The 14,753-nt window shown below is 50.8% G+C and overlaps 1 protein-coding gene across 3 annotated transcripts in view; it reads right to left on the bottom strand.

Annotated features, from left to right (window-relative positions):
- Window positions 1-1,107: 1,107 nt before the first annotated feature.
- Window positions 1,108-14,753, bottom strand: part of USP47 (ubiquitin specific peptidase 47) — an 80,236-nt gene continuing 66,590 nt past the window's right edge. For 2 of the 3 annotated variants that reach the window (XM_029059159.2, XM_039911474.1), the window contains exons 19-28: window positions 12,914-13,033; window positions 10,599-11,373; window positions 8,313-8,488; window positions 8,008-8,088; window positions 6,605-6,720; window positions 6,180-6,298; window positions 5,596-5,726; window positions 4,428-4,475; window positions 4,198-4,328; window positions 1,843-3,490 (exon numbers count right to left, since the gene is read on the bottom strand). In XM_029059159.2, the coding sequence (XP_028914992.1) occupies window positions 3,316-3,490; window positions 4,198-4,328; window positions 4,428-4,475; window positions 5,596-5,726; window positions 6,180-6,298; window positions 6,605-6,720; window positions 8,008-8,088; window positions 8,313-8,488; window positions 10,599-11,373; window positions 12,914-13,033 (1,872 nt within the window). In that variant the 3' untranslated portion in view covers window positions 1,843-3,315. Of the gene's footprint in view, window positions 1,636-1,842; window positions 3,491-4,197; window positions 4,329-4,427; window positions 4,476-5,595; window positions 5,727-6,179; window positions 6,299-6,604; window positions 6,721-8,007; window positions 8,089-8,312; window positions 8,489-10,598; window positions 11,374-12,913; window positions 13,034-14,753 lie in introns of those variants that run through there. The other variant, XM_029059158.2, reaches the window with a different exon arrangement.

The following is a 14,753-nucleotide window of genomic DNA, read 5'->3' as shown; positions in this document are numbered from 1 at the left end:
CCAGGCCTGGGGTCTCTCCACTGGGTCCTCTGAGCCTCAGTTCCCTCGTCTGTCAAACGGGATTAAGACCGTCGGCCCCGTGTGGGCCGGGGACTGTGCTGTTCAACCCAATTAGCCTCTATCTACCCCAGTGCTGAGAACAGTGCCCGGCCCGTAGTAAGCGCTTAAAATACCACAGATACCGCTATCAAGGAACTCAGTATGTGGGACCACCTTGCCTGGCAGAGCTCCACTTCTCCCGTTCCGGAAAGTCCGGGGTCAAATCAGGAGCTGCCAAGGGTCGGAATTGGAAGGGTGGGGAGCGTTCTCAGAAAGGAATTTTTAAAAAACACGCTTGGGTTCCTAAAAACCCAGTTTTAAACAACCAAGCTTTTTTTCTTTTTTAATGGTGCTCAAGTGCCTGCCTTGTGCCGAGCACCGTTCTAAGCACTGGAGTAGATTCAAGTAGGTGGGACGCAGTCCCCCTCCCCGTTTTCCAGATGAGGTAACCGAGGCCCAGAGAAGGGCGGCGACTTACGCGAGTTCACCCGGCAGACAGGCGGGATTAGAACCCGGGTCCCTTCCCACTACCACCCCGTCTACTTCGAGTAGCACGCTGTAGCCGGATCCCACGTTTAAGACAACGCAGACGGCCGTCCCCAGCCCCGTGCCCCCAGCTTCCGTCCACCGGGCTGCGGCGTTGGAACATTCCCCCACTTAAAAAGGGCCGTGAGGGCACGTGGCAGAGGCCCCAGATAGATCGCTCTTCACTGGGAAATGCCAAGCCGCCAGCAGCTGTTGGGGACGTTAGGAGGGCGGTGGAGTCCTGCTGACGAGCGGAAGGAGGAAGAGACCTGGGAGGTTCACACAGGAGTTAGTTCAGATGGCAGAACAAAAGCTTTCGTTGTCCCGATTCCCAGGGGATTTGGACGGGACGCCGCGGGGCCTATTTAATGAGCGCCGTTGGGGGGGGGAGGGGGGGAGGAGAAAACAGGACTCCATTCAAGCCGCTGTCCCCACCCCGTGACCTCTGAATCAGAGATGAACCCGCCTCGCCATCTTCAGTGATAACTGGGACCCGTGAGGCGGAGACTATGGAAAAAAAAAATCTCTCATCTGGGCCGAGGATCGGGTGCGAGCGTTTTTAATTCTCCCCCGCCCTCAGTTCCAGCCATTTTCCAACTCCTTTAAAAGCACAGCCTACCGCGCTCCGGCCCCCCCCCACCCCCGGCGGGATTTTCCGGCTCAGCTTGGCATTTTCCCCCGGGGCCCCGAAGGTCCCGAGAGACATCACGCCCCCTCCCCGAAGCCTCAAGAATCAAAACGGCTCCCCGGGGAGCGGAGACCTACCGAGAGCAAGCTCCTCGCCCTCTTAGATTTCTTAGGTCTCCGTTACCGCGTCCCCCTCCGTCCCGGTAAGATACCCCGGTGGGGGGAAAGGCCAGATGAGATTGAAATACTCGCATTTGACTGTATTTCCTCCACATTCTCAGAAGGGTGAGTCAGCCAGTGTCCCAGACAGCCAGACTTTGGATCCCTCCGGGAACGGGGTCAGCAGTGAGATGTTCACTTCTGCCTTCGAGTCCGTCGGCTCTAGAGCCGAAGCTGGATATACGGACGGGGGCGGATTGTTTTCTCGTCAGGCCGGTTAGGAAACTGGAAGGGAGAGAGACGTCTTAGCGCAGGGAACAAGTGGAAACGTCCCTCCGGCCGGCGGGAGATGGTCACGTCGCGGCCCTCTCAGCCGGCCCCCTCCTGAGGGCCCCGCGCTTCTCGACCGACGAACCCCGCCCCGGGGGCCCCTCCGTTTCAGCGGACACTCCCGCCCGCGCGCCTTGACGGAAAATTAATCTCTGAGCGCTGTTCGGATTCCAAGTCCACAAAAGTTTAATGATTTAAAAGAACACAACAGAATGAACAAATGTTTTATTGGCATGTTCATCGTTGTAAACGGCATCTGGCATGAAAAAGTTTACCAAAACCTCTTACTGATTGTTATAAATTAGACGGCATTTCCAAAAAAAAGATGCGGAATTGTTTTCGGCGAGTACTGTCTTTATGTGGCAAAGCGAAAACTTGTCGATTCTACGTCTCTGCGACCGAAGCCTATCCGTTCCTTCGGCCTGTACCGATGACCCCCATCTCGCTAGCCGGTTATTCTCAAAAATGTTAAGATGGTTTCCCAGAGGTTAAAAACTACAGCTAGCTACGAATCAGTCCTCCAAATAAAAGCGTGACGGGCGAGGGGGTCGAGGAGGAGCTCCAAACTCGCAGGGGAAGTCTTCGAGAAACAAAACGTCCCCCCGGAGAAGCGGCCGAATGGGCAAAACCTCGTTCGCCGGACCCAGCTTTGCTAAAACCTCAACTGAGGAATCGACGGACACCTGCGACGCCCTGGAGGGTGACGTGTGAAAAGGACCACCGCAGGCAAGAGACTTGAACTGTAACTCTCAAAACGGTCTAGGGAAAAGTTTTATTTACACGCTGAAGGAAAGGGTGAAGCTGCTGCCTTTCAGCCCACCTCCTCCCTAAAATCAGTCATCTTTCCAACGCCCGCAGCAAACTGACCCCCCGCTGGGCATCCCCCGCCGGACGGTGTTTTAAGAACGACCTGCGAGGACTCCCAAAAAACCAGTCAGTCGTCTCTCCAGCCCTGCGGAAAACGGCCGAGCCCTTGCCGGGGTCAGCCCCTCTCTCCCCAGCTGGCCACCCCTCTGCCGCGGTGCGGGTGGGGTGTTTAAGAACGACCTCTAAAGAGGTCTGAAAAAACCCCCTCGGGTTAGAGCTGGGCTTGGCTCGCTCCCCACCTGGCCTTGGGCCCCCCTTTCTCTCTCTCTCTGCCGCATCCCAAAGCCCCATGCTTCTGCAGGTCCTTCTGAATTTTCAATGAGGTAATGTGTGTATATCAGTGAAACAAACTGGAAAAAAAACCCCAAAAAAACATATCACTCCGCCACGGCCTTGCCCAGCTTCTATTATTAAGCCACGAGTATCCTGATGGAGGCTAGTCCGACTAGCTACCGTGTGCACGTCTGTCCTCGTTTAATGCTCCCTCACGTCCTCCCCGCTTTCGGAGCTTTAGGGTTTTTAACTTTCGCACTGACCCTTTCAGCTCTACAGTACGTCTGACTCTAGTGCACGACGCGAGTCCCAAGTCCGAACAGTGAACCCCGCTGGGCTCTGGGCTGCTGATTGGCAAGCGGCGATCTGATCAGTGCTGGTGTCATTGCTTACCCCTAACGAGCGTCCCGCCTTGGATGGCACACCACCCTAGTAGTGAACCCGCCAATTCCCACGAACCGCCCACCCACCCCCAACCCTCGCCCCCCGGAAGGCTCAGTCTTGAGTCGACTCCTTACTGGGTGCCCCATCCAGATAGATTTTTAGTGCCTTTTCTTTCCGAGGGGAGTAGGTGACGTGATGCCCGGTTTTCTGGAGCCGGCTGCTTTCCCTTTTCATCAGTTCGTTTCTCTGCTCGTCCGACAGTTCCATCGGTTCTTCCGTCTTATCCCTGAAAGATGCAACGGGTTCAAGACTCGGGGCTCCGAGGGCGTCGGGGCGACGCCGGCGGTGCCCAAGCCCAAGGGGGAGGGCCCGGATAGGCCAAAATGAGCAGAGGCAACGTGGGCTGGGCTTGGCACCCCGCCCCTTCCCCGGGACCCCTGTTGCCATGCCCCGTTTCCTAGGTGACCCGAGAAATTCGTCGAGTGCCGGTCAACCCGTCGCTGCTCCAGCCCCGGGACAGATAAAAGCGGAAGCAAGTCTAAAATGCCCGCCCTCGACCGCCTGCACGGATTCATTCATTCACTCGTGGTTACTGAGCGCTGACTGTGTGCCCAGCACAAATGCAAGGGGGAGACACGGTTTAGCTCATCCAAAACCAAGAGGGCGAGACCCGGGCCAGGGGGTGGGGAACGAAAGCAGATGTGCAGATAGACCATTTGAAAAAAGGTTGCCATGGAGAACCTCCACGGTCGTCACTTCGGAACCGGGGACACCAAGGGGAAACAGACTCTTTTCCAAAACAAAAATCTCCCCATTCACTTTGAAGCAGGCTTGGAAAAATTGTTATTGCCCAAAAGTTTTATCCTCTAGACTGCACACTCACGGCGGGCAGGGACGTGTCTACCGACCCTGCTGTGCCGTACGCTCGGTACGGCGCTCGGCCTGCGGTGAATGTCACCGATCGAATGGACTCCCACTCGGCGAGCTCCTTACCTATAAAATATCACTGCTCCATCATCACAGATGTAGAGGGGCCAAACATTCAAAGTCGACACTTTAGGATTCCAATCCAAGTCCTGATGAATCTCCAAGACCGAAATGTCGCAGGGGAACGTTCCTCTGCCCTGAAAGGGAAAATATTGGGGGAACGAACCATGCCAGCAGTCACCTCGTGTTTCCAGCCACTTCCACCTCCCCCGCTCCGACACGGCCCCATTCCTTACCTTTGCAAATTCGATGTCTTCCAAAGGAATTCCGCTGATCTCACAGAGCTGCAAAAGAGATTGTGTGTGCGTCACTTTCTGACCACGTGGAATGGAAATATTCCAAGACACAGAGGTTTCATTGTTTCCTTTGGTCTGTCCTCCCTTCTCAGCTTGCGAGTCAAGTTTGAGCCAACGGTGGAAGAGGGAAGCAGCGGGGGTGCAGTGGATAGAGCACGGGCCCGGGAGAAGGACCTGGGTTCTGATCCCCGTTCTTGTCTGCTGGGACACCTCGGGCAAGCCACTTCGCTTCTCTGTGCCTCAGTTACCTCAACTGTAAAATGGGGATTAAGACCGTGAGCCTCACACGGGAAGGGACTGTGTTCAACCTGATGAGCTTGTATCTTCGGCGCTCAGTACAGCGCCTGGCACAGAGTTAACCGTTAACAAGTGCCATTAAAAATAACAATAATAATAATAAAAGTGGATCTTAAGGAGGAATGGCCCAGAGCAACAACAGTAAGCAAAATCCCCTGAAGACTAATTGCCTGGGGCTCTTAAGCGGGATCGCTCTCTGGTTTAGGTCCGCTCAAGGACAGCCGACCCCTTCGCCGACTGGCTCTCCCAACTGACTCCGAGCATGGGTGCGGTGGATCGAGCACAGGCCTGCGGGGGGTCACAAGGTCACGGGTTCTGATCCCGGCTCCGCCACGACCGCTGCGTGGCCTCGGTTCCCTCATCTCTAAAATGGGGATGAAGACTGGGAGACCCACGACTGCCTTGATTCTATTTAGTTGCCATTGTTTTTATGAGATGTTCTTCCCCTTGACTCTATTGCCATTGTTCTTGTCTGTCCGTCTCCCCCGATTAGACTGTAAGCCCGTCAAACGGCAGGGACTGTCTCTATCTGTTGCCGACTTGTTCATCCCAAGCGCTTAGTACAGTGCTCTGCACATAGTAAGCGCTCAATAAATACTATTGAATGAATGAATGAACAGGGGCTGGGTCCATCCTGGCCCCAGCACTCAGAACAGTGCTCGATCCATAGTAAGCATGGAAAACCATAAACCGAGGGACGGGGGAGGGCTGCCACCAGAAATTACAACCCAAACTGGGGCAGAAGGCGGGTCTACGTCCTAAGGTCCCAAGAAGGGCGTGCTCCAAAGCCTTCAGTCTAACGCTGGGTTACCTTCTCTTTCAACTCATCGACACTGCTGCTCTCCAGCACGACTTCCTGGAAGGGTTCCAGCTGCATCTCCGAGGGCTTCCATCGTCTCGACAGAACGGCAAGCTGGGACATAGATTTCATCTTCTCCACCCCTGCAGGAGGAGGCGGAGAGAGTCACCCTCTTTTTTAGAGGCTTCTGGATGGGAACACCAGAAGAAGTCCTCTAGAGCAGAACCATTTTCTAGAATTAGAGGAGGGGCAGAGAGGAGACGTGGACGACAGTAGCGGACTTCGGTTGTTCCCCGAGTTAATGAACACTGAGACTAAGAGCGTCAGTCATCTGGGTCTGGGGGCCCGGGGAACACCCCACACGCACACAATATGCTTGGACGCACTCTATAGTAATAATAATCGTACTAATAATAATGTTGGTGATGTAGAGAGGAGAAGTAATCGGTTCCTGAACCCATCCCACCAAACCCCGCTGGCTCGACAGACTGCTAAACTGAGGAATCCAGCAGAACAGTGCGACTTTTCTGTATTTAGACCAGTGCCTAAAATATTTTAAGTATAGCTGCTGTTTCCCTGTAGCTCCGTGACATTACCATCGAGAACTTCAAGGAACACCTCCCAGTTGCTGGAGATGTTAATATCCTCTTCGTAGACGTGATAATCCAGAAATACCGTGCCGGGATTCTTCCACGTTTTCTTCCTTAGACGAAACCTAGAAACCGATTGAGATCTGTTAATCTTTTGAAATTGTTTACTTAATAGCGAAACTATAATGCCAGAGAATAGTGCTGTGGGAAAGCAAAGTTTTTTTGTTCTCGGGCAACGATGCTCTCAACGTTTGCGTTTTAGTACCTCCGAAGCATGAAATTCCCAAGGGCACATTTCTCAACAAATTTTTGTATGAAAACACCGGAGCGGTGCAGGCTTGGAAATATCTTCTTGTCGACAATCGTGGCCTGACCAGCAGAGCCGCAGCTGTGCACTGCACTGGGCAAAAAAAGAAGTCTATTTACACTACCTGTCGATGTTGATATCCATCCCGCACTGCTCTCTGAGTTGAGGGAGCAGCTCCTCTTTGGACTGTCTGACCGTCATTCCTTTAGCAAACACAGCATCGAGCAGAAACTTGCATGGCTAGGAAAACAAAACAGAGAACTCAGTGCCAAAATTAAGGAATGGGACACTTACATCTTGAATGGGCAATCTCAAGGGTTCTTCGGTTACGAATAAAAGAGGGTGGACTCTTAAAAGAAAAAAAGAAAGAGGAATGGGGAGGCAAGGATCTCACTAATGGTGGGCTGCCGGCCCAGAGAGCCGACACTGGATCGTGCCGGTCCTCTATGACCTAGGAGGAATGATCGGGAGATTATACAAAATCCCACGAAACAATCCCGTGGCCACTCACATAAGGGCTTCATAAAATTCCACCGTCAGAGAGGAATTTCAACCGTGCGTTTATGGGGCCCGAATCCCCGGTGTAGCGGACTTGTTTTGGAACGTAAAAAATCTTAACCAGCGAGAGATGTGATCTCCCCTTCTGGAATTAATGATGGGCCAAACGGAATTCTTGTGTATTTACAAACAAAACTCGCTCTGGCACAATGTTTGTGACTGCAGATCACGCAAGTCTTGCAACAAATCCAGCCGTGACTCAGAGTGAAGTCTCACAAACCCGGTGGCAAAGTTGTGATTTTGTTTTACAGCCTGGGCGGTGGTGCTCTTCTCGACTACGGTATGGGGACCTAAGCGATACGGAAAGGTGCAACCCAGTATTGAGCACGAACCCCATGTTTTGCTTCTCGACGGGCTGCACAAATTTGGGGAGCCTGGGAAGGGGGCAGTGTGGTCCAGCGTAAAGAGCCGGGCCTGGGAATCTGAGGACCGGGTTTCTAGTTCTGGAACCACCACTCAACTGCTGTGGGGCCTCGGGTAAGTTACAACGTCTCTGTGCCTCAGCTTTCTCATCTGTCAAATGGGGATAAAACACTTCTTCTCCCTCGTGAGACGGGGACTGCATTCGACCCGATTAGTCTGTTCCCACCCCAGTGCGTGGCACAGAGTAAGCTGTTAACAAATACCACCATTCTTAGAGGAATCTTTAACACAGTTTCTTGGAAGTATAGGACAAACATAAGATTTAAAATTGCCAATGGCTAAAGCTATATTCCCTTTCCCATCTTAACATTAGGCTAGAAGAAGAAAGTTTCTTCTAAGAAGTTTCTTAGAGGCTCCCTAAAATGGGGACAATTGGAAAATATGAAACCTCACTTTGATTTGGCCCAGACCATTCACTGATAGGGAGATCATCTTCTAGGAATCACAGACACACACCCAAAATACAATGTGTGGAGCTTAGTAGTGTGAGCCTTCTGGGGGGTGGGAAACAAAACTGTATCTCGCGAGTCAAAGTCTGAAGCTTACCTCTTGCTCATTCACTAAAAGCTGGTATACCTTCACTCTGTATTCGCCCTTCTTAAGCGCTCTGCCCAGTCGAATAGTGATCTACAAATTTCGAACAAAATCGGAGAGTTACAAGTACAAAATAAAGTTACCTGGGCTTCCTGCCATCATCATCATCATCCACAGAGACAACAGTGTCCACGAAAGAGAGTTGCAACGTAGGCTACTGAGTTTTACTTCAAGGGGAAATAATGAAAGGAGTTACAAAAATCAGTTCCTTATTCTGGCTCTAGTAGGGAAACCATTCAAAGACAGTTTTAGTTAACCTTGTTGTCATCTGAAAATGATGAAAGGGTCTCATTCAGTCGCACGCTCTCAAACTCTTGATTGCTGGCATAAACTCGGAAAACCTTGAACTGGGAGGACAAAACTCCAACAAAAGGTTCCAAATGTTGTTTGAAGGCCGCCAGAGTGATTCGTTTATCAACATGCACCAACAGCCCTAAGCACAAAACAGATTCTGAAAAAAACCTTCTCGAAATGCATATGAAACACATCAATGACACACCTCATTAAGAGTCTAAGTGAAAAAAAAATACATTGCATTTACACTGAGCATGGTAATATTTAATTCTATGTCCGATTTCAACTTTTAAAAAAAAGGTTAGAGGAAAAAAATCTAAGCAAAGCTGCTTTAAACTACCCCAAACTTCAAAGGTGATTGAGCTGAAAACTAATAAAATTACAAAAGACAAGTACCATATCTATGGCAAACTCAAAACTACGCTTTTTGGAAATTCCTCTAGTAATTCTCACACAAGGTGGAAAATTCACATGGGATGTCCCGAGCTCACAAGTAATTAGGGGTCTTAGTCCCCAATTATTTAAACCACCGCCTTTAACCACAGAAAATCCAACTAAAACTTCCCTTCACTCAAATCTGCTACCCTGCAATGCTGCCTCAGTGCTGATAACACACATACTGTGGCTGGGTTATTTTAAAGTTCCTGCAAAATGCGTTTGAGACAATCTGATTAAATTACTCCAACTCTACAAAACTGAAAACACCATTGAACTTCACTTCTTGAAAATACATCCCGCAAATCTCAAGTGACAAGCACTTTAGACAAAAAGAATCCTTGTCTGATTTCCCGTGAAATCAATTCTTGTCCTCCCTGCCCTAAAAAGCTGCCTCTACTTTGGTCAGAAGTCAATCTCCATACGCTGAGAAACAGCGTGGCCTAGTGGAAAGGGCATGGGCCTCAGAGTCAGAAGGAGCTGGGTTCTAATTCCACCTCCGTCACTTGTCAGTGGTGTGACCACTAGGCAGGTCACTTCACTTCTCTGTGCTTCAGTGACCTCATCTGTAAAATGGGGATTAAGACTATGAGCCCCTCGTGGGGCCACCTATTTACCTCGTATCTCTCACGGCGCTTAGAACAGTGCCTGGCACGTCGTAAGCGCTTAACAAATCTCATCACTATTATTATATCCAAAACAAGATGGTTTCAAATTCCCTGATTTAATACAGTCCACTTAGTCATCACTCAGACAACTCTCCCATTCTCCTTTAGATTTTATATGCCCTCCTTTGCCTAGGAGACATTTAATTTTTATCCCACGTGCTCATACATCAATGAACACCTACAATAGGAAATAGGTAACCGATAAGCAATGAGGCAATATGATCCAATGGATAGAAAACGGGCCCAAGAGTCAGAAAGACCTGGGTTCTAATCCCGTCTCCGCCACTCGTCTGCGGTGTGACCTCGGGCAAGTCACTTCTCTGTGCCTCAGTCACCTCGTCTGTAAAACGGGGATTAATGCTGGGAGCCCCACGTGTCCAACCTTAGTGTGCTTTTACCCCAGCACCCAGTACAGTGCCTGGCACAGGATAGGTGCTTAAATACCTTAAAAAAAAAAAAAAAAAGCAAATTGGGGACAATCAAAAATTCTTTTCTGCTAAATTTACAGGAAAAAAGTTACATTCATTCTATAATACCATCACATTAAGTTTAACTGCTCTGTCATTAAAGGCCCTGGCATTTCCCCTTCCAATGGAAAATTTAAAAACTACATTACTGAATAAACCCATCCCAGCCAACTCAAATATTTAAAAAAAGGTAGTCACTGGCTTTTGTAGGCGTGGTCTCTTGGACAACGTACCAAAACCAGCTCATATTAAAAAAAAAAATCAAGAGTTAAGGCACTCGGAGATTAATATTCTGCATGGGGGATAAAAGGGGTGGAATTCAGAAGGTAGTTTTCTACCAATTCTACTATCCTGGTGAAGAGCAGGAACGTTTAGAGGACCTACAGAACTTCATCTTGGAGTAAGCCACTAGTACTGAGCTCTGTTCTTCCAGATACCCTGGAGGCGCTCTCTACTTTCAGGAGAATACTCTGGAAACCCAAGGACAGTCGGTGACATTGCAAAACGACAGCAAAGGTGAGGGCACGGGTCAAGTTTTATGCCCGGAACACCACTGCAAAGGGACTTTGAGGGGGAAAAAGGGGGAAGGGGGGGAAGCACAGGGTTGGGGGAGGTTGGAAGGTGTTAGGGCGTTGTCTCGGCAACGATCTCGTGGGTGCTAGGTAAGGAGAACACCTACATCTGTGCCCTTCCCCCGCACCGTCATCGGCGGCCAAGGATTCTGCTTTGAAGTACATGTACTGTACCGCCCCGCCGCTCTTGCCGCTCTCGTCGTATTCGCTGTCCGTCCCCGAGTCTTCTTCCGCCGTGTCCCAGGTCTCTTTTTTCCCCTCGTTGGCTTTCGACCTCCTGCTACTCGTGATGCTGTGAGAGTCGAGTCCGTTGGCCAGGGGGCCCGGGGTGCTGTCCGCGTTGCACAGGGTGTCGCTGCTGTGACTGGAGCTGAGGATGTCGCTGTCCACGGAGCTGGTGCTCCTGTCCGTATTCACGTCAGAGTCCGAGCGCTCCTCCGACGGGAAGTTCTCCGGGTCCGAGGTCTGAACCGGGGGCTCGAGGTCTCGATGCCCCGCCGCTGCCGAGGCCCTCTCGGTCAGAGACGACTCGCCGGTTTCCAGGTCGGCGGTCTCGGGGTCCTTGCGGCTCGCCCCGTCCCCTCCCTCCCGCCGCTGTCGCAGCGACAGGTTCTTGAGCTTCTCGGTGCTTTCTTCGAGGATCGCCTCGACAGACTTTTGGCTCCCTATGGGTCCTTTCGCTCTTTCGCAAGCGTCGTTTGTCTGGCCAGAATCTCCGCTGGCTTTGTGACAAGCTGTCCTTTTAGAATGAGACCCCGGGGACTGCTCTGGCAACAAAACATAGAGTCTGATTGTATTTGCGTGCCGATCCAAGAGCTTCCACAAGTGGGAGTCGGCGAAGGCCAGCTGACGATCCGAAGACTCGGAACTCTCGACAAACACCTAGACATTGAGCCGAGAGAGTTATGCCGTCACCTAAAGGAGCAGCTCGTCCCCGCACGGTAAGCTCTGTGAGCCGTTCCCCGGGATCTGGGAGAACGAGCGGCTCCCCGAGTGCTTTCGGAAGATGACCCCAGTGGGCATCGGAACCTTCAAACGTTCGCATTACGCTAAAAGGCCGTGCCCCCCGTCTCCGACCCTCTTGTTACTGGGCCGGTCACGCCGGCGGGACTCCTATTCAGCAGTCTCCTCAAAGATCCCACAGACCCCTCGTGAGTCAGAGTCTCCACATATTATACACCCGAAAAGCCGAAGCCTGACAAATGCAATTCCTACTGCTTAAACTTGGCCACCCGGTAAATTCAGATTTAATGTTTGCTCGAACCACTCCCCTAACTTCCCGAGAGGATGGTATTCCAAGTCCACCTGGAGCCTGTTGATGCTAACCCCGTACTCGGGGGCGGAACTACTCTAGACCATCTCAGCTTGTGGGAAGGGTATGTGTCGGCTAATTCTGTTGTTGTACAGCGCTCTGTGTAGAGTGAGCGCTCAACAAGTACCGCCGACTGACTGGGCAGCACCCCAGGTGCCCCGGTCCCAAGAGCCTCTCTTTGCAACGGCTGCAGCCAGCCAGCCAGCCCCAAAAGCCCTGCGGGGTTCGGACGTGGGAGGCTGCCGCGAAGGTGGGAGAGAACGTGTGGAAAAGCCAACCTGGAACCTCCGCGGAAATCCTGATCTTTTTAAATAGAACAGGCAAGGGCTCACCGGGAAAAGGTACAGGTTTGTGGAGCTGGGAGACTGTACTCTGCACGTCGGTTAAGAAACGGAGTTCAAGAGACGAACTTAGGGGAGACTGTCCCTTTCTTCCACCCATCCTTGCGAGCCGATCTAGGCTCTCGCTTAAATACTACGCGCTACGGGGTCTGTTCCATTAGCGATGTTCCAATAGGCTGGTGCCCGACTGGGGGTTCACTGCACGTTTTGGAAAGAACCCGGGGAACAGGTAGGGAACGTTCTTTCCAAGACGGGAGCCTGTCCTGACAGGCCATGACCCACGTTTTGTTGGAAGGAAAGGTTAGGCGGGCCAAGGAAGAGTTGTGCTCAAGCACGTGACATCGGGGCGGAACGTGGTACCGCCAAGCCTCCCAGCCTCTGCCTCGCTGCCCTGTTCCATCCCTAGGATTTCTTGGGGTCTTTTGCAACCTAACACCATTCACTCTGGAAAACAGCAGTGAACGGTAAGGGTGGAAAGCATTCTGCTGGCGGTGGACCTAAGATCGGAGTTTGCACTGAAAAAAAAACCAGCCCCAGCAGCATCCTTCCAACCATCTACCCCCTCGCCAACATCTCCCAGTGCAATAATGCAAGTTCGCTCTCACACAGGACACTTTAAGAATGCGACTCCCGTATTATAGGGAAATTCCTCCAATATAAGATACTCGACCGAATAGATGGGAAAATCACTGCAGCCACACACTGCTTTCCCTTCCGCTTTTACTAAGTGTCATTTACATTCAAGACAATGCCTAATCAAAAGACATACCTTGTTGCTTCTAAAAAACCCTTCGGCCTTCAGTGTTTTACTGGGCACGTTGAGAAGACGCAAGTCATTATAGCAGCGTTCCAGGACTATTCGCATTGTTTCAGTAGGGAGTAATAAAGCCTAAAACGGGACAGCCATTGAATAAGAGGGCATTTATTATCATGTCAAATATTTTTACCTGAACCTAGAAACAACCAGAAAGCAGTAGTGGAATTATTTACGAAGTGCTTACTAATGCATAAGGCACAGTGTATTAGGCGCTGGGGAAAAAGTACAAGGACATTCAGACATATCCCTTGCCCACAGGGAACTCAATCTAAAAAAGGAGAGGGAGAAGAGACACATAGGAAAAGAAAGATCAGGGTCATTCCATTCAGCAAAAACAACTCAACCACAAATGGGAGTCATGCCATAATAACGCTTTTTTCCTATAAAAAGAGTACACGATTACATTCCCACTCAAGATTTTATTCACTACGTCTTGAAGTTAAGATGTCATCTTAGAAAATACAAATCACTTTCCCTTTCCGCAGCTGTACCGAAAGGAGAGTTGTTTTTAATACTAGTTTCTTTTACTACTCTCGTTTAACCCTTAATGAAGATACAGTATGCATGAAAACCCAAGAGGATACATTTTCTGTTAAAGAATAAAAGCCGTGGAACACAGTACTGAACAGTTCTAAAATGCTTTCCCATATAAGGAATACTGGTGAAGCCTCCTGTCAGAAAAGATGGGTGATACTTAGAACTCAAGCAGAGGAGTGGATATGACGCTTCTTGCGGGCTTTTCCAAGTGCGTAATACAGTGCTCTGCACACAGTAAGCGCTCTGTAAGTACCACCGACCGATATTATGGTGGGAGCGGTTGGCATCATCCCGCTGTCATCCCTGCCAGGTGATTCCCAGCAGGGAAACGAGGGCTTAGTCAGGGAAGGCCTCTTGGAGAAAAGGTGAGGTAGGAGGGGGCGAGGGGATTGACGGCTTCAAAGCCGACGGTGAGGACTTTCTGTTTGATGCGGAGGTGGATGGGCAACCACTGGAGGTTCTTGAGGTGTGGGGAACCTTGGACTGAACATTTCTTGTAAGAAAACGACCCAGGCAGCACAGTGAAGTCTGGACTGGAGCAGGGAGAGACAGGAGGCAGGGAGGCAGATATGGGAATCAAGGCAGGAGAGGGTAAGCGCTTGGAATAATCTGGTAGCGGTCTGGATGGAGAAGAGAAGATGGATTTTAAGGATGTTGTGAAGGTTGAACCAACAGGATTTAGTGACAGATTGAATATGTGCATCGAATGAGAGAAAGGAGTCGAGGATAACGCCAAGGTTATGGGTCAGGGAGACGGGAAGGATGGTGGTGCCGTTTCTGGTGATGGGGAATTCGAGGGTAGGACAGGGTGTGAGTGGGAAGATAAGGAGTCCCGTTTCGGACACGGTAAATTTGAGGTGACGGGAGGATATCCAAGGAGAGATGTCTCGAAGGCAGGAGATGCGAGACTGCGGAGAGGGTGGGAGGCCAGGGCTGCAGACGTAGATTTGGGAATCGCCTGCAAAGAGGCGGCAGTTGAAGACATAATAATAATAATGTTGGTATTTGTTAGCACTTACTACGTGCAGAGCACTGTTCTAAGCGCTGGGGTATACACAGGGTAATTGGGTTGTCCCACGTGAGGCTCACAGTTAATCCCCATTTTATACATGAGGTAACTGAGGCACAGAGAAGTGAAGTGACTTGCCCACAGTCACACAGCTGACAAGTGGCAAAGCCGGGATTCAAACCCATGACTCTGACTCCCAAGCCCGGGCTCTTTTCACTGAGCCACGCTGCTTCTCATGCGAGCGAA

This window comes from Ornithorhynchus anatinus, chromosome 3, assembly GCF_004115215.2.
Source record: "Ornithorhynchus anatinus isolate Pmale09 chromosome 3, mOrnAna1.pri.v4, whole genome shotgun sequence".
Classification (NCBI taxonomy): domain Eukaryota; kingdom Metazoa; phylum Chordata; class Mammalia; order Monotremata; family Ornithorhynchidae; genus Ornithorhynchus; species Ornithorhynchus anatinus.
The sequence above is the reverse complement of the archived record's forward strand: the minus strand, read 5'-3'. Positions and strand labels throughout refer to the sequence as shown.